Raw genomic sequence first — 26,593 nt, 5'->3', positions numbered from 1 at the left:
CCTTTTACCGAGGACATATGGAGCAAAGCACTTTACAAGTTTAATGCTGAAAGCAGATTATGTGCCCACGGAAAATATGAAGAATTTTATTTAAGAGCTTTGTTCGTATATTGAATTAATTATACGCATTCCATATTCATACCACAGAAAATAATGAATGCACGTAAGTTTTTGCCTTAATTAATTATTATGATATCATTCCACCCATTACTTAATAAAGCCCACTAATATTCAATATTTACAAGGACGTTGTTCACCAAAAATGTGTATGAATTTTAGTTCAAAATGTTGAGCATGATTTTGTTGGAAACTAGGACCGCTTCCGAACAAAATAGCGTCATTAATAACCATTTATTTAGCACAATACAGACACTTTGGCCCACAAATTCTAACCTTTGAGGAAACGTGGATTTGAATCGTTAAAATTGATTAGATAGTTTATGACAAATTGCGTTAGTTTTGCTCGTGCCGCTTGTTTAAATTATTTCAATTGAATTGTTTTGTGTTGCTAGAATTGTTTATAAATTTATAAACTTAATCCGGCGAAGGGAAAGTAATTTAAAATAAAATGAAGATACACTTTTACGTATCGTATACGTACACAAAATATTTGTATTATTAGAATATTTATCAGAACATAAGCAGGCCTGGTTTTTTGTGTTTATTCTTAACTCGAAGCACAAGAGAGAAGTTTCTTGGATAAAGTTGAAAGTTTTCTATTCACTGCGGCGCGGCAACCATTGTGGTTAATCCGTGGCTATAATTAAATTTGTTTCCGTAAAACCATTTGTTGTAAAGTGTAAATCAGCTTCTTGCGTTAAGTAATAAAGGTACGTATAGATACGTAACAGAAATATACATATATAATATAACTTAAAATTAAAAGTATAAACATACATACCCTAAATTAATAACATCCGTTTTTGATCTATACAGGCAAAGTAAACTCAATCTCAACCCTAAGTCAGGGAAAATAACATTCAGAAATTACTTTAGAAAAATTCAAAAGTAAATTTCAAACGGCATAAATCAACATTAAGACTTGTACAGTCCAGTTTCGTTTGTAAAAGCAATTTTTAGAAAAATAATGAAATTACCCTTGGAACTAAAGTGACCCGCCTGAGGAAAAACAACAATATTCTCGGCCCCTCACTACAAAGAGGCTAGCATTTGTATTATCATTCCATTAAACAGAAGTCACCGGAGTTTCAAATGAAAACACAGAATTCATTATTCCCGGAGCAGAGAAATGATTTCAAATGTTAACAAGGTTCCCATAATAGATTTGTTCACAGAAAGATTTAAGAAAAACAAGCATCTGCTGCATGCTGTATTGCCTTATGTTGTGATATGTAAGAATAACTCGACTTAGATCTCTGTGGAACGGAGGACAAGGAACTTGCTGTATCTACATCTTTAAGACATGTTGAAAAGAATATATTTAATCCTAATATAGAGAGATATTTATTGTATAACTAAAAGCTTTGAAAGTCATGTTAAATAATATTATGTGTATGTCCATAAAAAAAAGTGTTAGATTTTTATTTTTTGTGTTATTCTTGTAAGTATTATAACAGCAAAGTATTAAACGTCTGTAAAGTTTGACAACGATCTAAGTACGATACACAAACGAGGCAATCTTGTGTTGTGGTTAGGACTTGAAATGCAGACGTACAAAACTAGAATCGCTGCAGGTAAGTATGTGCACACGCAACATTGTACAAGCGGATTTTAATTAACATTAAACGATATTAGATACTGTTTGATTGCATGTATCTATCATGATATGTAGACTTTGTGTATTTTATAGTGTAAACTCGATTGATAGTCCTAAATAAATAAAATAGAAAGTAAAAATAAATATAGTAGCTTTGGGGGGCCATGATAGAAAGAAAATATTTTGCTACGATCTAACGTTAGGTCAGCCCCAATTATTAGCTGCGCTTAGATTTACAACCATTTTTACGTATAGCTTTATATAAAACATTCTTGTATAGTATCAATTCAAATCTCCAATACTCATCAATAACATTACAAGCAATAGATATTAATTCAACAACCTCATAAAGCCGCGATACATTATTCGACTTTCTTCGCCAAACACTCCGAAACAAGAATAAGGCAAAGTAAATCCCGTATATTTTCGTGGATTCCCTTGAGAAATTTCTAAATTATGTAGTGCATTGGGGTGGATCATTTCGCTCGTTTACTCTATATATCTGTGAAACCTCGTTTGTCAAATGCACAGTCATTTATCTGATGATAATAGCGGTATACATATCAAAGTAGGAATCGTATTGCGGGGATCTACTTTAAATGGTGGCTGTTTTATTTTATTTTGGTCACTTTCCGTCTTTAGTCTGAGGATAATATATTATGTAGACTCTTATTGCAAATTTTAGGTCTTAATCCTGTTGTAGTCAAGAATTCCAACAAATAAAAAAAAATGTATTTTTATTACGATCTTTTGAGGTATTCATTACGTAGGCATATTATTAAAAAACTTCAGACCGATTATGTAAAATAAAAATTACTGAGTCCGAGATTCTATACCTAACAAGTTGTTTACAATCTGTTGATATAACACAGAGAGTAAAATTATGCATTTCACATATCATTACAACATCTGCGTTTCTATAGTGCGACTATATATCGCACTCTTAATAAAATAATGACCTATCCCAAAATTATTAATTTGTGGGAATTGTTAAAAAAACTCGTTTCTGTTAGCGACCTTTTATTAAGTTGCTTTAAAATTTAACTTGTTAAAGATAAGTCAAAAATGAAACCTATAGCATGAAAAAAAGGAAAAATAACCTTTTTTACGCTTCCCATATTTTTTTTTTTAATATTATCATGTGAACTTGTATTAATCATCTTGTACGTGGCTATGAAATAGTAGCAAGTCTCCGCTACCTTTGTATTACAGAAATCCGCACATACACGTTTGACAGCTATATTCGCAAATACCTACTTCGATTAGTTGCAGCTCTGAAACGCCGGGTATAAAGAGCTCCGGTCCACCCATCAAACATTGATACTGAAAGCTCACATCCAAAGGCTTTGAATCTCAAAATAAACTCTGTACAGAGGCTGTGCTGTCTCTACGACGTGCACGAATTAAATGCCAACATCATAGCAGCAGAGATCCTTTATTGAAATGGCTGTAGCATTTCTGGTGTTTAAAGTTGAACTCGGCTTCACATCTTCGGCATAGCAATATTCGGAATATTCGGACACATCGAATCGAAATTTCCCAGTGTAATTTATCAAGAACCATGGAATTAATCCACCCACCGATGGCTTGTCAAAGTATGCTTTAATTATAAACAAACACATTTGCATAAAAGTGCTGTGTAATATGTTCTGAAATTATTCGCTCATTAATTCCCGATTCATTGAATACTCATAATTATTTTACCGCTTTAATGATACGTAAGTGTCATGTTGCATGAAATTAACACCACATAAAAACTGCTATGATCACTTTATTGTGCTAAATAGATATAGCAGTGGCAATATTTGCAAACAGACAATTTATGTTGGTATTGTAAAATGTATATAATGAAAGTATGTTTCACAATAAAATATAAGGTGGGATGCTCGAGCGGTGGTAACGACACGATTGTAAAAAGTTTCCGGGGTCGTAAAACCACCGCGCTGTAAAGTGAAACCTTCATATTTATTTCTGTTATTCGTTAAAGGCCTCATAAAGTTAATAAAGGGTTTTTTGCAACAAGCGACCAGCGCGTTCGAGATAAGCCCCAGTCTCGAGTTGAAATCTTTTAAAACGTCGTTAAAACCTACCCCAGTCGGGCACAGACAAAGAGCCAACAGCCCTAATTGTTGACGAAAAATATTCTCGATGCAAATTCGCACTCTTTACAGCCCATTCGAAATTTGTACTGAACCCGAAAGAAGTTAACGTAATTAGTCTACGCGAAAGGGGACAAATTACATTTTATAAAGCAGTCTTGATTTTAACTTCGTACAGCTTTTTGATGTCTGCTATTAAATCTAATTCAATTTATTATTTAATATTGTAATAACACGTATCTAAAAAATAATCAAAATTGTACATGTTTTTGTACCTTCTAATTCCATTTTCCATTACGCATCCCAAATTTGAGATTGACGCAACACACTTTTTCAAACATACCTACTACAGAAATTATTTCATTAAGTTTTTATGATGTGCCGTTTAGCATAATGTCTATAAATGAATACAAAGATTGCATAGATTTTTTGCCACATTATAAGTAATTATTATTAGGGTAAAATTTTAAATAATAGTACACAACAAAACATGCATCCCGCATGTATAACTTTTATCAAAGGAAAACGATTTTCAATCAGCAGTTAATGTAAAAGTTAATGCTTTGGCTTTACGGCTCAACCACTAATATTGTCACAATTAATTATGGTTTTATATTGTAACATTGCAGTAGTCACATTTCCTTTACAAATATTTGTTTATCAAAACGGAACTGCCTAACAGTGCCCGAATACACTTGCCGCATATTACCGCGTATCGGCCAACCCCGTGATTGATTTTTTCAACCGCACCACGAATGCTACGCATCATAAGTACACGTACACACTAGGCAGATTAGCTTTGGCGGTTCGCTGTGATATTTTTATTTCTGCACACATGAAACCGCCTGCAAATTTGCAATAAAATCAATCTCACAGCCAGTTGCATATGGTTAAGTTAATATTAAAATGACTATAGATGTAAAACTTCAACTATTCTAAGACAGCCTAAGCCCTACTAATAATAAGGCTCCGGCAGCTTTACTACTCATATTAACTTCTTAGTTTAGTTTCATAACATTTAATAAGGTCTCAACATAATAACATGCTGCACTTTGTAAGTAGAAGGTAATTGTCAAGACGGTATCTGACCTGTACAGAGTGGATTATTCTTTACGTTCCATTAAACAATATTCCAAATTAAAGGTCGTAGCAACAGTCATCGTTGGCATGTAATTGCTTAAGAATTTAATTACCAAAGTACAAAAACCCGCTAATATCGCCGTCGGATTGTTTGTTGTTTAAAGAACAGATATATTAGAGTCGTTTTAATATTGGATCCTATAGCAATAAAATAAAGACTGAAGAAGAAGATATGTAATACAACTGTGAACACGGTCAGTTCCAAAAACAATATAACAGCTGTACCTAAACACTTGTGCCTAGAGAGCTCATCGGGCACACTCCCCAAAGACAGAGGTGCTTACGGTCCTTGCAATTGGATCCTCCGCCGCCGCCCCCTTTAGGTAATTCTCTCGTTAACGGAATGAATAAAACATTTCATTCCTTACCTTTCTTTTGTAATTGTTAATGGTTGATGGATTTTGGAAATGTGTTCGATTTCTTATAAAAAATCTCTCAAATTTTCATTCACATATCATACTTTTTATAGCATTTCGTAAGTGATGCGATCCGTCAAATATTATTTATAAAAGTAAGTCCGAGATAGATGTCGACATGTATATCGGCTAAGACAATAAAAGGGGTCCGCCGCAGCGATAGTCAATTTGCAAAGGGAAATACATCACGATAAAAAATGTAGCTCTAACGAGAACCTCAAAATGGCTCGTAAGCAATGAAACAGCGCAATTTCATGAGAAAAGCGGCCCGCAAATAAACCAAAGCGGAGCACATTCCCGCCTCCATAAAACTCAGGCTGAAATAAACGTAACAGAGTCGGTTCTTTAAAAAATCCGCCCGGCGACAACCGCAAAGCTCAGCAAAAATCTCTAGTGTGAGTCAGAATTCCAGTGTTGGAATTTTCATAACTGGCGTGCGGCGGCGGCGGTCGTTGAAGCGTTCCAGATGAAGGTACCGAATTTATATCCGAAGGCGAGTAGTAACACCGATCTGATCCGGCGCGGCCCGCCGTCGGCGCACTGGCGCGGCCCGGAATCCCAGCACCGTAGTTTATTAGGTGCCGCGGCATGTGTAGTGAGCGCTGCTCGCCGCTCGCCCGCTGCCTCTCACGAAATATGTCTGCGACCCTCTTCTGACAATAAACACCCCGCGCCGCACAACCTGCCCACATGAAAGGCTTTATTTCGCCAGGTGTCATGTTCATGGGTGCGCATAAAACAAACACGATCATTTTCTGAATTTCACCGATATTAACACATTTAAGTTTTCGTAGTACATTCCATTATGAAATGACAGTAGTCTTAAAATAGACTTAACACTTTTGTGAATATTAACGCTAATTGAACAATTATTGAATTAAATCAATAAATCACATCTATTAAATCGCAAATAAATTCAAACAAGCGACTTTAAATAGACCACTTGCCACCCCTAGTTCAGCGAGAAACCTCGACTGAACTATGCATGTACTAGATTACTGGACAAATTTAATAGCGATTCATAAGTTTAACATTTAAGTAAATTGCGGAAATCAAATTCCGCGAAAATTACCTGACTTTTTTATATGAGGCCATACAGCCAATTTCCTCATATCCTACACAGGAGCATAATAAGGGAGTCTTTTGTGAAGGAAAGAGGTTTGTAGACCTACAATGAGTAGGCGCCACGTGTACACGTTGAAAAGGTGGAAAAAAGCAATATTTGGCTCCCGCTTGGATATAAGCAGATATTTTTTGGGTAGTAGTGATACGGTCATATTAGAACATTCGACATTCTATAACACAAGGAACAACATAAAAACTGAATCCAAAAAGTACTAAATATTTCAGTACAATATAGATAACAAAATGTTTGTACGAATGTTATTTACCTACCAGATTGCATTCCATCTTGTACAAACTAAAACACCCTCAAATACTTGACACGGTTTTCTATGATTTTCGAAGTTTTAATTGACCGGATTTCGAATGCAAAAATATTCAAGTGCATGGTGGGTCATATACAAATACTGGTAATGCTCATAACGGATGATGCTCCAAAAAATATAGGTCAACCGTTGCTTTTACCAAATGAAAGCTGAGATTCATAATCGTGCAAACTATGCTTAAAATGCGTTCTTTCACGTTCTTACAGCAGTGTAACCGGTTTAATTAATTTAAATCCACATAACTATAATAACAGAGGGCGCGAACAGCTGATGTTGACAGCGGCCGTTGCGGTCGCCCCGGGTCACCCGTGTTACCATTGACTATTATATACCTACATTATTAAAAGCGTTGTGTTGTGTTTCGTTTCACAACGTAATGTTACGGTACATTAGTCATATTCGTACAATGAACTTTAAAGTGATTTATTAAGCCGTTTTTATCCCCTGAGCAATATAAAAACGTAGCAAAAATACGTTGGAATCTAATAAATCCAGTAAAAAGGTTTCGCTGTAGATGTTTAAGTTTCTTATGTACAAAAAAGAAAATACATTACTCGTAAACATTTTAGTTCGTGTAAGTCAGTAAAATAAAGTGTATTAGAATGTAATGTGCTCAATGGACTATCTAATAAAATATCGGACATATTTCAATTCCCATCCCTAAGAGAACGGTCCTGCCGAAATTTATTTGTGTTGTAACACCCTAGCGGCCGCACTGGACTACGAAAACTCCATTGCTATAGTAATAAATCGTTACAGACGTGCCGCCCGAGCGGTAACACAGTTACTACTGCTCGGTTTTTACTATAGTTTTCTACGTTATTGCTACCACGAGAGATGACACGGTACGAACGCTTAATATGCCCTCGATATGAGAATTCATTAGCGATGTGCAGGTATGACATATCTGATTGGTAAACAAAGTTGCACTTAGCAACAAAATCTTAATAATCAGCATTTTAATTATTCGTAGATTTATTAGTTTCTCTTTTCATATAATTTTAGACTCAAAGAAACAAAACACTGTTAGTTAAACACGGACTAATATTATTAATTATACGTCCACAAGATAGATATACATAGTATTATTTATATCTTTTTATTTATAGTGGGGTTGGAATCCCGGATCGGACTAAATGATATCGCGTTTTTCTACTCAGTACCAGCCTTGAGTCGGGAATTAGTGCCCGATATAGGTTCGCCGCCTGCTATTTCATCATGGAATACAACACACATAGCGAAAAGTAGTTTCCATACTAGCACTCCTGGCTACGCCTACGGAGGTAAAGGCGTGATGTGTGTTTGTTTCTTTATAGTTTAAAATACAATAATGTATAATATATTGGGTTTGGAAAGTTCATACTGATGCATAACAATATCTATTTATATTAATATAAAAATACTTAAGGTATTGAGGGGTTCCTTGTTTACGTCGGTAAAGCATACACAATTACTGGTATTTAATGACTATGAATGTATATTTATTTTAGTGCACGGATCTTATATATAGATTACCAAGAAAATCAAAAGACATACTATTACAGAAATGTTCATCCAAACCACGAAAGTTTACGATCACATAAAAATGATTATGTGCCGTTAGTTCTTACATGTATCGCGAAATGGCCCACTATCTTACACGTCATTCATTTCTCCAATACAATGACACTTTCAACAACTAACGACGTTGTAAAGTATTGCTACTGAAATCCTACGGCACAGCGGCTGTTTAACATGTGGAAGCACAATTACCATACAGCGCCATCTGGTTATTATCACTGAGACTGCAAGACGAAGTAGACAATTAGAAAACTTGACCGTTAATCTTTCAAAGTTATATTGACAACTAGCTTTTGCTCGCGGCTCCGCCCGCGTTATAAAGTTTTTCAGGCTAAAGTTTTCCATTATAAAAGTAGTAGTTTCCCGGGAGCCTATGTTCTTCCCAGGGTTTCAAACTGTCTCAATACCAAATTTTATCTTAATACGTTGGGTAGTTTTTGAGTTTAAGACGTTCAGGTAAACGGATGCAGCGGGGGACTTTGTTTTATAATATATTTTTTTAGAACTTTTTAAGAGGAATAATCCCGACATACATCATTGTTGCATAACTTTAACCGTTTACGCAGCGCACGCAACGGAAGCTCTCAAAACTAATAAATTGTCCCCGTATTTGTAACATGTTTCATTACTGCTCCGCTCCTATTGGTCATAGCGTGATGATATACAGCCTATAGCACCCCACAAATAAAGGGCTATCCAACACAAAACGAATTTTTCAGTTCAAACTGGTAGTTCCTAAGATTAGCCATTACTGCTCCGCTCCTATTGGTCATAGCGAGATGATATATAACTTAGAGCACTCCACGAACAAAGGGCTATCCAACGCAAAAATAATTTTTCAGTTTGGACCAGTAGTTCCAGAGATTAGCCATTGCTGCTCCACTCCTATTGGGTATAGCGTGATGATATATAGCCTATAGCAATCCACAGATAAAGGGCTATCCAACGCAAAAAGAATTTTTCAGTTTGGACCGATAGTTCCTAAGATTAGTAAACAAATATAATGAGAAAGCTTCGAACTGCTAAGCTATCGGGAGTTACACGTGTCATTGTGAGTCAACCATAAAAGATAGACATATGCTGTCGTGGGATATTTTTTACATAATTTTAAGGAGAACATTTCCGTCATACATGATTTCTATGTAGCTTTAACCATTAAGGTTGCACACGCGACGGAAGCTTAAAAATTGAGTAACTTCTCCCGTTTTCCCAACATTTCCCTTCACTGCTCTGCTCCTATTAATTGTAGCGTGATGAAAAGTATACTATAACCAGCACAGGAGTATGACAAATAATTGTACCAAGTTTCGTTAAAATCCGTCGAGTAGTTTTTGTTTCTATAACGGTTATACAGACAGACAGACAGACAGACAGACAGACAGACAAAAAATTTACTAATTGCATTTTTGGCATCAGTATCGATCCCTAATCACCCCCTGATAGTTATTTTGGAAATATATTTCATGTACAGAATTGACCTCTCTACAGATTTATTATAAGTATAGATAAGTAAATAACGTCCAATAGTATCATCGGAAAGGCAATAATCAATCCTAAGTTGCGGTAGCAGAATTTGCGCGGGGCGCAGCAATATACACGCTCCAAATGACAACCGTCGATAGGGCTACGGCCGGTCAGGCGCAACATCTACCTGACTCGAGATCTTCCCCTTCCATTGAGGGACGTATCCATTCCTCTAAAAATATATTATAATCATTAGAAACGATAGAGTATCCAAAATATATATGTAATATTGTTAGCCAATTGAGCTGTGATGTGCGTTTAGTGTGAATAGGAACTAATGCAATCCTTTTAGTCATGTGTATTGTATTGCTGGACTACCAAAATCAAAATCCTTACCATGTAAAATATAGAACTAATTTATCATATTATAGACAACGTCAATTCATAACGAAAAAGTAAAAGTAGTGTCCCGAAAGCAGTTTTTTTAATTTCCTTTTTTGTCTATACATAAGCTACCTTTCGCATTACATATTACGTACAACATAATGTGATAGGAATCATGCAGAGGACTTTGTCACTCAAAGTATTTGTTAACTTTTTTCTTTATATGACATCGATGTCCTTTAAAGCACCAATCCTTGTCAGTAATGAGTTTCCCGCTTATCATTTTTAGTATTCTGTACATAAAGCAATATTATTTTGTCTTTACGACAAAAGACAGATGCGAGGCACGTATCATTTTATCAGATTTATAAAAAACAATTTAGTTACAAAAAATACTTGCGGTAGATTGATGTATTCTTCAGATATTAGCTTCTTACATAAAAGTTTTACGGTAGTATAATGCAGTTATATTAGCAGGTTTTATTTAGGGCTTCATTTGTATAAACGTTGGTTTCCAAGATAAAACCGAAAGCAATCAGGGGTAATGTAAATTGCAATTAATGTAATAATTTAAAAAATCATAGCAGATCCAAAATGTTCGATAAATAAAAAGAAAAAAAAAAAACAATTTTCCCGGCGTATAAATTACAGCTATTTTCTTAGTTGGTTACACACGTGCACGTGTTGACACACAAAACGTTCCGTTTCACAAACGTACATAAATTACTTACAGGTTACGTACGTTTTGGTGCTCATTCATCGGGTTATTTTTATTTAATTCTAGACAGGTGCGCGTGCCGGTGATCCGCCTAATATTTTTGCACGATTACCATGCTGATGAAAAGTCAACAGGAGAACATACCTCGTTCCAAAACAGACATACATTTACGTACATAGTTTAATTTCACGCAGAACGACTTCTTTGTAGCTCATACTATGTTACGTTGTATAGCTAATTGTTGGGAAGTGTTTTATATTCTTTGTAACTAGTCATCTAAAAACGAATAGTCACGGGGGAACCACGAAAGCTGCAAAGTCTTCGAAACGTCGGGAGAAAACTAAAACATTAAAACCGTGATAAAACAATTTAATTTTAATGTCTAACATTCGCGCAAAAATAAGAAACTCTAATGAAAGTGACTCAATAATCACATTAAACGTACCTAAAAATTACTTTATAAACTTATCACAAAAACAGTCTTAATGCAATCACAATAATAATAAACCGAAAGAGAAAAACGATTAGGTTTCCCGTTGAAATCAATAAGGATAGATCCCGATCGTGGCTTCCCAATAAATATGTCGAGATGAGACCAAGATAAACATATCGGGCCGGGAGCGCTACGTTTAAAATATGCAACCTTCCTTCCGCGCTTTCGAAATTCGTGTAAACAAGTGTAGCGGCCGAATTGGTATAAATCTCCAGCTATTATTAAGATCATATACTGTGGCTTCGGTTCTTTTATTTTGGGATTACATTCTTTGAAAATTGGAATCTGAAGGGGTACGGTGACATTTACTTTTATCGAAAATATGCTTAGGTTATACCCTTAACAGTTCTAAATTGCAGTTAAATATGATTTATTTATTAATTTTACATATCATACTTTTATTACATTTTAAAGAATTTAAGTTAGTTTAAAATTAAAAGTTATTATCAAATTTAAATACAGTTAGGTATTTATAAGGCGAAATTAAATATTAAAACCTCTAAAAACACATTTATGTGAATCTTTCTTAGCCGAGATTCGGCCAGGGCGGCCAATCTCAACAGAGATCAGCCAGGTACGCAGGATATATTATAGTGCCCAAGTGTGTGCGCAATACACAGGTGCACTCTCTGTTCTTTTACTCTCATAGTACGGTGAGACGGCAATCCGACATGACCGGAGAGAGATCAGGCACAGGACCACGGCTTTAAGTGCTTTCCGGGGCATGGGGGTATCACACCGCTAACTTCCTGGCTCCGAGCTGCGACTGAGTAATTTTTAAGACGGAAAAACCCAGTCACAATTATTTCGGCTCGACCCGGGATTCGAACCCAGGATCTCAGCGCGCTAATCGTACTTGTACCGTGTACAATTACAACTACGCCACAGAGGCAGTCACATTTATGTATTGCTAATAATAATCATTTCATGAAATATCAGTAGGGTATTTTTAGAATAATAAACTGCATTTGAACTGTAAGTATCCTTTGCGAAATAGGAAATGTTTTAATTACACTGAGTATACAGACTCAGTAACACCGAAGGTTTATAAGAAACATGATTAAAATAAAATCTAATCCCGGTGCACGGCAGTCAGAGTTGAAAGTTAAATAAACAAACGATGGAGTATCGATGCAAACATTCTTATTTATAAAACGTAGGAAATTTACACTGGATGCCTGGAAAACATGTTTAAAATTTAGCACGCCAGGTACATAAATCATGGATTTGATAGAGAGATACTTATACGTGTTGGTACAGTGTATCAATCTTTTATGTTCGGTAAAACTTAAAATAGCGGAAGAGCGCCACTCGCAAACTATATACTTACGCTAAATTTGAAATGAACATTTTCTCTATGCATAGTATGTCGTAGGAGATTTTATCACTAAAATATACTAGACCGCTATTCTCACGTATGTATACATAGCGAAATTATCATCGAAAACGGTTCTCAGCCATTTTTATAAATTCTAAACGAACAAACGATTGTATCAAACCATGTTGGCTCGTATAATGTTTAACAATTCGATTGATGGACAGACTATTGGTAGTTTAACATTCGGTATGGAAAAATAAAAACATGTCACACGGAACGATAAATTCATATGCAAATAAATGGGGGACTGCGCATACAGCCAAAGTCAAACTGAGAGGATAAAAGTTGTGCAAATATTTTCAATTTATAAATGTAAAAAATTACCAATATGACATGCTGCAATGAATGCACACCAATCAAACAATGGTAATCGAGAAATTTCGTTCAAGACTATGATTTGTTCAGCCAATACTTTTAAGAATCGTCTTATAGCCACTTGAGAATAAAAAGAATAAAAATATATAAATATTATAAACCGCATTTGTTCTAGGGCCTATATTTGGACCCTAACACCGAGCTATGATTCAATTCTTGTTACTGCAGGTATGTTTATCGAATCAGGGAATCGGAAGACGATATATTTTTAATTGTTGTCTACAGAGGCCGATGTGTCGAGTATCCATTTACGAATTTATTGGAACGATGACAGGCCGCCTTTGTTGGCCGCTTTTAACTCAAAACATTAATTGGTGGAAAAGTGTGCAATTCGCGTGTTTAAACTTTCAGTCGATGTAAATATTAACTCTGCAATTATGAGGGCGTTGATTGGGAATCTCGCCGATGGTTAATTTCGGGTTTTCATTCTTTATCTTTGTAATAACAAACTTTTATAAGTGTGCTAATGAACTTTGCGCAACTTTGTTTAGACTTCTACTGTGTAACAAGGATTTGTGTGTTAGGAAATTTCAGACATTTTTACATTTATGATTTTAACGAGAATTATTAAACTACATAAATTAGGCATATAACATCTCTGCTTATAAAGAATTACAAGGACACCATTGAAGTGTATTCCGCACGCAAAAAGTGTCATGACTAAAACATACCTTATCTACAACTAACCTTTTCATGCATGAGTATCGAAAACATCGAAAAATATTGACGATTTAGTCGCGCTTGGAAATTGAGAGGAAAGGTTTAAGTAGTGAAGGAAAATAAATCGCATCCTATGAACAGATTCTTAGAAAACAAACTCATAAATTTGGTCACTTCTGCCGACAAAAGCCATCAAGAGTATCGCGGAACTTCTTGGGTTATTGAAATTTACTTTTTAAAACAATGTTAAAGTGCATGGCGCCATCCGTATTTACGCTGCGAGCGACGGCCGCTAGTGGGCAAAGTTTTTACGATGGCCCGTCCCGAGAATATTGTTGGTGCATTAACGTTTAATGCCCTCCGTAGTTTTACTAAAATTTAAAATTGGTCTGGCAAACAGTTGTAGTGATTAGAGCGAATCGTTAGATTAACACGTTCTGTTTGCGAGTATTCGTTTAATTTTTTAGCTTCCATTGTCAATCGAAACTAGTGTTTGCGGTGCCGTGCAAATAACGGTTCACGTAGTTTTGTGTGGATGTAAAAAGTAATCATTTTAAATAAATTACTTACATAATGAAGTAGGTTCTATATCGGTAATGATTTGGATTGTGAATTTTCATGGTTTATGTTTTGTAACTAAAATAGTTTATAAGTTTACATGAATTCAAAACCTAATTACCTTCGTCAATCCACAAGGAATCGGAAGATAAGCGGTCGCTCTCAAGTCCTGAAATATATATAAATATTCCCACTAAATGATCGCGACCGTAGTAACACAATAAATAAATTTTATCAAAACGTTATTCCAATTCAATCGTTTCTACAAATAAACAATGTATAAATAAAAGTGACTTTTATGCTGATAGCATATCATCCTGATTCATTGTACGGTTGTTCCTGACGTTTTAAGCAAGTTTATGTTTGAAGAGGACACGTTCGGACTGGTATCAATTTCCGGACCTCCGTTGCCATTTGATTTATGTTTGCAACGACTTTTTGTCAAACAAAACTGTTGTAGCATGCACGTGAAAATCTGCCGCATTGGAAACAAAAAGATTTTGTTTCGATGTAGTCGAGTAGAGGCCACGGAAACAAAGCGAAAACGGTTAGTTCAAAACTGAATTCCGTGTATTGTCGTTTGCACTTCGTATAGACATTCTATTAGGAAACTTGATATTAAGCTTCTAAAACGTCTCGATTTACGCTCAGCGTAGGTAATGTCGGAAATGGTAAGAAATATTTTAAAATACATAACATTAATTATTGTAATTAATAGAAACTTTGAAATAATATGTACATGGCTGATTTTCAAAACTAATATTGCTTTTTGATATTACATTGAAAACGCAGCAAAATAATTAAATTATACACTTTATCGTAGATCAGTAAATACTACGTCACTAATTTCGCACAAATACATCGGAAAAGTAAAACTAAGTTTTTACTACTTCCACAGCTCGCAAAGTACTCGCAAGTAATTCTCACATACAATGACTAATCGAAAAGACATACTACGACAGGACAAAAGTGCTCCCAGCCGTAACATTGTTAAGAAACAGTTACCTCTCAGGTGGTGGCAGCTACGTAACCATTCAGTGATTAATACACGAACGATGACATAGCATGTATGTGCACTATAGTTATTGCTATAGAGAATACTCGACAAGTGGTAGGGGCCGTCGACAGACGCCTTTTTATACACTGATTACGTATTTCTTTATAGAAGTTTTTTATCGAATTTAAATTGACGTAAATGGTGAAGTGCCGCGGGAACTATAAGACTTACTGGTCTAAGAAACAGTGATTAACGTATAATAACAATTCTATTAAAAATGGATAGACGATTATCGTATTTTTGTTGACACGGCGCAATCGATTTCAAACGCATCCCCGAGTAGGGGTGATCCCCAAAGGGATTACATTCAATTTAAACCAAAAATGCCGCAGCCTCATGCTGGTATTGATGTTTATGAGAAAATAAATGTAATTGAATTATAAAACATAATATGCTCAATACACATTAACCTCTACCCGAATATAATTTATTATAGATCCATTTATTGTGAATTGATTGATTACTTTCTATTGTACATTAATATAATAGCTATTAAAATGCCTTTTTGGGTATTTTTTATATGAAAATATAAGGTTTTAATCATAACGTGTGTATGAAATAGGTTTATATTTACACGAAAAACATAATTTTACAACACAAATGCCGACAATCACGATAATAAATTGATAACACTGTAGAGTATATTTGGATATATTTCTTTGTTTTTAATTGCTCTTAATATTGTCAAATCCTTCAGTCACCATACCACATAGTACACATTGAAAAAAATACACACTGTGATATTTTGTATTTTAATTATTTAGTAACAGTTTAACGTCACTTATCTCCTTAAATATATCAATTCATAGTTACTTATAACAATTGCAGAAACTCATGTTTGTATCATGAATTAGCTTATTAAGATTTTCTACAGTGAATAAATTATTTTAAAATACGTAGTAAAAATATCAATTTGGTATATCAAATACCTGTTCATCATCGACATCGTGGATGCAATCCCTCTCGTCATGGATGTACCGAAGCCGCGACAACATTTCACGTAAACTAAACACCATTTTTATTCAATAAATTAATAATAATTTAAAAAATGTATTAAAAATCACTAATGCGACACTTTGAAATTAATAAGAGCATGCAATTTGGTTAAAAAGGGTTAAAACATTATGTCAACGATAGCAACAAGATGACATTTAGAGTATTTTTTTTTTATTTTACCCGCTTACTAAAACTACATCAATTTTGTCGAAATCAAAGGCAAAGCGCTTAGAATCGTACATCCTTGCTGCATCTCACTAGAATTGAAACCTTAATCTTCATTATGAATGTTATTAAATAGGTAATTAATTTGTAGCATTTAAATAAATTAACCGAATTTTATAATTTTTATACAAAATTCAAAATGGAATAAATATGTACAAACTTTTTAAAATTAATATTTTATTTTTTTGCCTGCCAGTAATAATATAATTTTTTTATTTTTAAATTTCAATTAAGCATTCTTCTTCCAAATTGTTTTTATTGATAGAAAATAGTCTCCGTGGCGAAGCGGCCGTGAGCCTGTTGTAAAATGAAAGGCAATGGGTATGATTCGCGCTGTATTAAATATTTGTGGGTTGCAAAATATTCCTTTCGAGTATGGATGCTGTCGAACTGACAGTCCCTTAGACTAAACTGACAGCCCACGATATAAGACTTATATATCTCTAAGTGGGGCTTGTACCTATTGTATACTTGTAACTATTGTTGTTGTTTGACTGCTAGGTGTTAGTGTATTAATAATATGTAGTAGGTACCTATTTTTTTACGATTTCGTAGCAAAGCACGGGTCCTGTATAACATTTTTGATATATCTTTTGGTTCGTTTGTTATAGTAATTGTTCAGAAAATAAGAGTACATAGTTCTTAAATTTTATAGTGTGATCCATTTTTAAAAAAAGTTATATTACAGAGATTAATTAATCCTTTTGACTTTTCGATGAAAAATGATGCAAACATAGTAATAATAAAAATTAAAAGAATGTCGAAAAAATGAAGAAAAGTGAGGATGAAAAAAATGTTCTCTATTGAGTGAGGTATCGCTTAAAAGAGAAAGTAAAATAATAAAGACCCTTTAGGGCACTATTTGAAATCGTGTCCTGTGTTGAAAATATTGCTTAAAAACTGTTTTTCATGTTTAGTTTTGTTTCTTGTCCGCTTAGTAACTATTAACGCTGTGAACGTAAGTTTGGAAATAGTTTAGTTAGAATAGCAAATAGACAAAAAATATTTATGAAGCATAACTTTTTAGCGAGATACAGCAGACCAACTTATGCTTTTGCGAACTCAAACAACTGTTTGAAAAAAAAAAAGCAACTACTTTACATCCGACTTCGGTCTACGAAATTTTCGTTTGTAGTTGTGGAATTTGATTTTTTTATAGCCTTAATACGTTTCGAAAACCTTGATTCTTTAATAGATAAATGGAAGTACTAGTAATTTAATGTGAACACTATATGTTTAGTTCAATAATTAAAAATAAATAGTTTCATACAGGTGGACTCACCATAAAAGCTAATCATAAATAAGTTATCATTGACACAAAAATTAACAGTTATACATCACAAGGGTATAATTCTATATATACCTTTCATAATACCATAATTACACATCAGCTATTTTCATCCGAATGAAGTTAGTTCCAGATGGGCGCGTGTGTGCTCACATATAAAAATCGCAGCGGAAACGCTGTCGCACGCGCCGGGCCCGGTGGAGCGAAGGTGTCAAACGACAAATTTCACGGCACGAACATCCTCAGATCTCCTTTCGCTTTGCCACGCAGGCTACAGGCTACGTGCCACTGACATTTCACCCCCCAAGGCAAGAATACGCTTATATTTATTTGTGAGTTGTACAAGCACGATTATTTTAGTAAGTCCCGCCGCGAAATTGTTGCTTTGCTGTTTTTAAATTAAGCCCCGAGAATTAAGCTATCCGTTGCACACTAATTATGTTTATACAGTACGGTTGAAATGAAATACTATATAGAATAGAAAATTTGTTCACCTGTGGAGAAACTTTTAATTGGTCTCTGATTGCGCAGACATTCAAGCGCCATATCTGTTTATTTTCAAAGTCAATGGAAAATTTGTCACTTGCTGGAACTTGGAAGAGTTGTCTGGAGCTGGGTTTCTTTTGACTGAACTTTAAATCAACAACGCCGGAACAAAATTAACTCTTTGGCACTAAACCAATTATGGAACCAATTAAGCATTTAAAGTAGAAATATATATTATTACACTACACAATAAAATCCATAAATTCTGTCTATAATCTATTCTTTAAAAACGTCGTTTACGATTGATCGGCAAGTATTCGAAACAGCTGTCAATTACAGATCGTGTAACAACGTTCGCAGTGCAAAGCGGCGAGATTAGATTCCGATTGCAGACGCATCTGTTCGATAATGAACGGTAGCACGTGCACTCCGACTGCAGAATGGTGCTTGGCGAGACTCGGATTGGCCGGCATCACCGGACTCGCCTGACGCCTACGTGTCTCGCATGTGTCCATTACCGTCATATCATAAGTTTCGATAACAAAAGACTCAGTCAGCTGTAGGCTCTGATAATAGCGTAAGTTAAAAGAACGAGTGGATTCTGCACACGGTTGAAGTGTTTTGCACGAGAGTGTTGGCATGTTTTTATTTATACCGGAATTATGAATTGCAATACATATTTACTGGACATCCAAAAGTCTTGAAAAAACATAATCATTATTTTTACATACTTCATGTTCTAAAATATGAAATATTTGTATGTATTAATAATAATAATTTTATTACTATTCTTGTAAAGTTATATTGAATCGTTCTACAAAGTAAATATTTCGATATTAGAGGAGGCGAAATTTTTCGATAGTATTTTGTGCCTACCTTTGGCGCAAGGAATCCAATAAATTCTTATAACTCTTTATATAATAACGTTACCTGTTGTCGACACAGAAGATAGTATATGAAAGCTGTGAATAAACCCATGGGATCTGATGACACAGATGACGAAAATTTACATATTTTTACTTAATTCATTGACATACAGTTCGAATCTCTTTCACGATGAGGTAGACAGCAATGCGTCTAGTACGTCTACGATTTACAGTTAATTTATTATGGTGTATTAAGCTCGTCTTTACCACATAGTTTAGTTTACCACGACTTTCTAGACCTGGCATATGTATTGCGGATGGCAAAAAATATTGACCGCACCAAGTATATCATCGGCTTCTAAGCCTAAGCTTAGTAGACTAAATACCTAGGTATAAGAAACCTTTAATTCTTATAAAGCATTTCTATGCTGCTTGAAAGCGAAACTAATAATAATAATATGCTATACCATTAGACATAATAAAACATAAAAAACAATAAACCCATTCCGATAATAGCATCATCGAATTGATAGTCCATTGACCGATACACGCGTCAGTGTAACTGCAATATCATTAGGTGGAGTAGCCCATTGCTTAGATCACGACACGTAAATTGACTTAAGTATTCATGGCCTGATGAATAAGTGATAGGAATGAGCGGGGATGGGATCGAATCAGGCCCGATTTCATTGACCGGGATAAGTTTCGTACGGCCCGCACTGGTGTCCCTCCCGCGATTACCTTACGCTATCGAAGTATTACTATGATTAGGTTGATTGACGCCGATTAGGGCTAACATTTAAATAATAGCTCAAACATTAAAGTAACATACCATTAGTAGTTGACTTCATTATGAACTTGTTCTTTCTATTTTGATTAGGGAAGTAACAACATTAAGCACCTACTTTTCTGGTTTACGATAGATTAAATTTAATGGCGCTGGACGGCCACCTGCAAGGTGGATAGACGACTTGATGAAGGTCGTAGGAACACGCTAGATGCAGGCCGCTTTTGACAGGTCCGTCTGGAAATCTTTGGGGGAGGCCTATGTTCAGCAGTGGACTGTATGTTGCTGATGATGGAAATGAATGGCCAATGATGAAGTCGATAGTTATTTTTCATAGCATGTAACTTTATACTTGCTAACTGAAATATAAAACGTGCATCTACGAGCTCTGAATACAAGACATAATGCGTTACCGTGTTTGATAAAGGAATAAAGGTATAATTTGATTCACAATAAATATATACAACTCTTAGAGTATCAAAGCATACACAACAGCAGCCATACGTAAAAACGTATAAAACGTAATGCTTATTCATATTTCTTACATAAATTTTGCACATGCGTCGGTGAACACAAAGCACGCGAGGGCTTCTTTAAATATTCCTCTCGTTCATAATCAAAGTGCTGCGTTTGTAAGATAAGAATTCCGTACGCGCCAGAATGTCTACTGTGTATGAGAATCGTTATGGGATGAACGAAATTATTTTACTCGGCTATTTATCAAAATCTTCGCGAAAATAGGCGGCGCTGCTTAATTTAACTCAGTCTCACGACCATGCAATACAATTTATTTGTATGGGTACATGAATGTCCTGATAAATTGACATGAATATTATCACGTTTATTTCGGAATACGTACAGTGTATTTTCAGTTTACAAACCTTTAAGTTTGGTGTGTCATATTGAATTAGGCACTGGTGCGTTATTAATATCCTGAATTGAGCAAACATTGCATTTGATTTATATTTAATACTAATATTTACTCTATATGGAGCTATTGACTGAATGGAAGCAAACTAAATTATATTATTTATAGCAATTACCTTGCCATAAATATACCTATATTGATTGGTGATTTCATTGATTTTGGTGAAAAATTATAACATGCCATTTTCTTTGTTTTATTTTCTTTAATATAAAGTATAAAGTGAAGCATTATAAGCAAATACTGTTCAAAGTCTAGTGAGCTAAGACAAGCGATCATCAGGCCGGGGTGGCGGAATGCAGAACCTAGCGGTAATATCGACTCTGTTTAATAAGGACGTATGCGTACAGTTAAGTGTTAGAAGTTATTCAAGCTTTCTGCGTCGACTGGAACGTTATTTAAACAACATTAATGTTATTTATATACGTTAACTGTTCGTACAAAATAAGAATTGCAGAAAAGTAACAATGGCGAGCATTATTTAAGCACCTCGAGGCGTAAAATTTCGATGAATATCCTTAAAACGTGCAGATTAAACCTGAAAAACTTTTTGTATTTGCTTAGCGCTTCACGGCTGATATAAGTGGATTGCAAAAGTTCTGAGGATGAGCATAAAAATGCTCGAGTTGAGGAAAGAAAAGAAAGTCAGTATTAAGAGAGTGTCGCAATAACTGAAAGTGTATTTTTGTTACGGCGAACTTCTTGAGTAACTAGGTAATGTTGGAATAATGGTGGCGGAGTAACTTTTATGACTGACGTTAACGCACATAACTGCCTCGCGCCTTCTATACATTGTTATTGTTTTATTCAACATTATTGTTATTTACTGGCCCATCCCGAGACATATCGCGGGAATGTTAAAAACATCCGAATCAGTGGAACAATTTTCTGGTAAACTGTTTGCTTGTGTACTTCACAGCCGCGTTATATAGTAGCAAGTATATTGAAAACGAGCAACATTTTATTCTAAATACGTGCTTACACGGGTAAGTGGTAATATAGTAAAGCGGCGTAAATCCTGTAGCTCGTTAATTTGCGATCGAGACAATGATAGGAGTAAATGGAGATGAGCGACCCGCAAAATGTCCAAGGGTCGAGCGTAACTTGACGCGGTAGATTGTTCACCACTTAAAGGTTTTATACGAAAATGTAACACTTCTTAATTTACTTACTTTAACACGACAAATGTTTATAATTTCTATTGCATGGATTTTCAATACAGATACTCCAATATATTTTTTTGCTTTTTTTACATTGTTACAAATGTTTGTGTGCGTCCCAGAATATTATGCGAGTAAATGTTTCTTTCTTTCTTATACCAAATTAGAATATATGATAAATCTTATTTCAGTTATAATAAAATATACACGATAGATAAATTAAGGAACTTCAATTATTCCAATTAATATTTTAATTTGTACGCATCTCCGATTCTTATATATGTAAGTTAGAATCTAATAAATAAATGTAAGTGAATAATTAGAAGTACTAACCAGCACATCATAATATTTGCTAGTGCTTGGTATATTTTGTAAATAAGTTATTACACTATCTTTTAATCTCGAGGCGACAAAAATGGAAGGAAAATATTACGGACAATTTTCTTTATATATAATATCTTGGGAAAGTTGCCAATTCATGATAGGACTACAGTTAGCTAGATGGATATTATCTATTCATCGGATATCCGCGCCCTCGCCCCTTACAAAATAGGATCACTTGTGAAGGAAAATGTATTGAAATCACAATGTAACCGGAGGCTTTTGTCCATTGAAAACATTTTTTTTTAAATATCCAAGATGCTTATTTAACAATGGCGTTTAAAAGAAATTATTCATGGCACGTCCGAATTTCCTATGCTTTTGTTGGCCATTGAGAGCTTGCGTTGCATTGAAATTGAAAAATGTAAACAAACAAAGGGACAAATTGAAGGGGGTCGTATCATGATCGGTGTAGTATCGTGGAGTTCCGTGAATCATATATTGTTTATTTTATAACTTTAAAAAAAAAATGAAGTTTTTGTCACGATTCTGTATTTAATTCCAGTTACGAAAATATTAAGTTAACAGACACGAAAGACTACAGCGTACTATAATCGAATAATATAAATAGACATATTAAGTATGTCCTCGGTCCGGTCATATCAATATAAATAGTCAACAGTTTTGCTTCATAAAACTTGCGATTGCAATTTTTAGGTTTTATTTATTTATGGACATATGTCATCGGCTGAGTTTCAATAATGTATATAAACTCTGAGATATAAACCGAAACCAAAATATGACCAAGTGATATTTATTTTGACATCCGTATGTCCATATCGATTTAATGTTTGAAACATCAATTAAATCGATACAAAAGAATTAAATAATGAACTGACAGTCGCAGCGTCCATAAAACACGATTTTATCATGCCGTAGGGAGGAACACGTTTTCGAATATCGTAATAAAAAAGTCACAGATGTCAAATTTATGACGTTGGACCATTGTAAAGAGATTAAAAGATTTACTACGGATGAGGGGCGGGTGCTACGCCGCGCTACACAGCTACGATTTAAGTTCTACGGGGACATTTTACAAGTTTAATGACATTGTAATCTGCATCAATTTGTTACGTCTGTGGTATTGATACTGGTGACTTCATTTTTGATTTGTAAATGTTTTATTGAATTCCTACGTGATATTTTTTTGACTCACCGCCGTATATTGTCTCGTACGTAATCGAATTCAACTTACCTGAAAAATACGAAACAATGATTATAACAACAATTTTAGCATACATTACATATAATTATACGAAATACGAAAAATGTTATTAATATTGCAATCATAATTTCAATGACGTGTCACACAATCTTACTTTAATTTCTTGTATACTTTGAGGGCCGTAATCATTAAAATAATAATATTTTATGAGATATTTTTTTATATTTCAAACGGCGTGCAAAGAAAACAAAATTAAACCCCTTATTTAATCCTACGAAGAATTTGACGAAATAACATCGAATCAACAAACTCATTGTCAGAGCTAACTGAGCGCAACGTTAATGTAAGGCGTCAAACCCGGCGAATTATGAAAAAGATATTTCCCCGGAGTAGGGCGATGCCTTATAAATGTCCGTAACTTGGGGTATAAATCACGGTAAACGCTAACGCCGCCAAATAAATAATTTTCTTTATTCATCAAAATTAAAAGGAGCGGTTGACAAAGCGGGCACCTTAATTAAAATCCGCTTGTCTTGACTACCATGGTTCGATCGTCAAATTAGAGCTTAGTTTATTTGCCTGGCTTTACCTGATAAGTATTACTGGATGCTGGGTTACCCCGTCGCTGCTTCTATTTGATTTGCCATAGAAGATTGTATTAGGCTATTTATATAAGTTAATTAAACAGCTATCATCGACGTTGTGTGTGCTGAAATTTGGCATGCATTGTTCCTGTGTACTTGTAATGTTTTGTTTTTTTTGTAATTTACTCGTGGTATCTAGTGACATAACCAATAGTAGACTATTTGATAAAGTTTATTGCAATAGATATGCAGGCGTAATTACAAGCTCAAAGTTAGTTCACCAGCACACGTATTCAATAACTTGTTGTGATCCGAGCATTGACTTCATCAAATACATTTTATAATAAATTGTCATGCAAACATATTCCAAGTTGTGCAAAACTATAAAATTAAAATACGTCCCGAAGGACAGTGTCATTACCAAAATAAAAGGCGCGAGGCATTTGTAAAAGTTTACGTTCCAAGGGAACCCTAACAGTAACTTTGCACAGAGATGCATTAGCCGACGCTTTCGAAGGCGAGGAGATTACTTAATGGTCTAAACCAGACGCAGACTGGACGAGCGAAAAAAACACAAGTAGGTACGTTGTTTTGTGTCTGGAAATACTGAAACTAAGTAACAGGGTTACTAATGCTGCTGCTGATGTGTTGTTCTCGCATTTTGAGAGGATATTGTCATATACGAATATGTTGCTTTTACGGATTTGAATGATGTAGTAATGTTAGATAGTAATTGTGATACGCGACTGCTCGCTTGAAATAATAGTTCCTGTTTACGTTTCTACGCACACACACAACATCACGCATTTATCCCCGAAGGGGTATGCAGAGGCGCAACCAGGGCATCCACTTTTCGCCAAGTGTGTTCCGTCCCATGATGTGATAGGGGGCGAGCCTATCGCCATATCGGGCACAAATTCCAGACTCCGGGCTGATACTGAGCAGAAAAACCCAAATATCACTTTACCCGACCCGGGATTCGAACCCAGGACCTCAGAGCGCTGTCGCACCGCGCATGCAGTACAACTACGCCACGTCAGGTCAGTTACGTTTCTGGGTCGAATTATTTTGAGTTTTATTTAGACTAATTAAGTATATGAATCCATAGTATGATATTCCTGTGTGACATATTTTATCATTAATCGTTCAGGGGTTTTTCGTTTACTTTCAACACTAAGCATCTTCGAAAACCAAAAAGGTTTAGATTAACATCCCTTTTCTGACTTAGAAATCGTATACTAAATATTATTTATTATAATGTCTCATACTTACATGTTTTAAAATAGAGGTAATTTCCTAGTAGAGTAAATATTTTTCTAACGTAAAAAGGTGTATTTATTTACAAGTTTCAATTGTAATTAAACACTATTATATTATTATTTACTAACATTATTTTAGATAACCCTCAAAGAGACTAGAATTCTATTAAAACCTCCGTATTAAGATCTCTCTATAGAATTTCGCCGCTAAAGAAACATCTTGTTTTTGGGCATACTTTTGTTGAACTTGGCTATATTTTTATTAATATGATGCACGCAAATGCTTTTATTAAAAAAGTTTATAATGCTTTAAAACTACTTTACTTCAATTATTACTATGCACATGTGAAAAGTTTGATGAAACAATATAAACATATAAGTTTATAATTCGAGACGAAAAACATTTTATATTTTTTTTAATAATTTTGCGACACGCTTTTAACTCGTAGACATATTTTGAAATATTTCCGAATCGAAATCAATGAAATAATATGCAATTTTCATTTAATCGAAATGTTACACTAATTCGTGAGCGTTATTATTTTATTATATTTAATATATTATATAAATTCAAACATATTGTGAATTTTTTATTCAATTTATTGAATTAATATTTAGTCTCTTCTATAGTAACAAAAATTAATTGGACACAATTTCAGCTTCAAATAAAACTATTTTTGTTTTTGAGTATGGAGAAAAATTACTTAATAAGCCTAGGAAGTATTACGGTACCTAAAACAAACTAAAATACCATACATTTCCAAGTACCTATATTAAAAGAACAAGACTCCGAATATTTTAATATGAAAAGAAATATTTATAAACGAATGTTCTGTACAAGTGCACATCGAGTTTTCAATTACACAAAGTGATGGACGCTGTGTTGCGGGCGCACCGCGAAAAACGCTGGTGCGGTCAGGCAACCTGACCGATTGCACATCGCTCACCCGACACGGCCACCGCTCCACCTCCGACACACAACCAATGCAAACAAACAGAAAATA

General features: G+C 34.6%; 1 protein-coding gene across 11 annotated transcripts in view; it reads right to left on the bottom strand.

The window, feature by feature from the left end:
* Positions 1-26,593, bottom strand: part of LOC115450613 (polypyrimidine tract-binding protein 1) — a 431,449-nt gene that overhangs the window by 78,982 nt on the left and 325,874 nt on the right. The window contains exon 1 of one of the 11 annotated variants that reach the window (XM_030178663.2): positions 16,397-16,631. The exons of the other annotated variants lie outside the window; for them this stretch is intronic. Within the exon in view, the coding sequence (XP_030034523.1) occupies positions 16,397-16,483 (87 nt within the window). The 5' untranslated portion in view covers positions 16,484-16,631. Of the gene's footprint in view, positions 1-16,396; positions 16,632-26,593 lie in introns of those variants that run through there. 11 annotated transcript variants of the gene reach the window in all.

The sequence above is a fragment of the Manduca sexta genome, chromosome 26, assembly GCF_014839805.1.
Source record: "Manduca sexta isolate Smith_Timp_Sample1 chromosome 26, JHU_Msex_v1.0, whole genome shotgun sequence".
NCBI classification, from domain to species: Eukaryota; Metazoa; Arthropoda; class Insecta; order Lepidoptera; family Sphingidae; genus Manduca; species Manduca sexta.
This window is presented reverse-complemented; position numbering and strand designations above follow the sequence as displayed.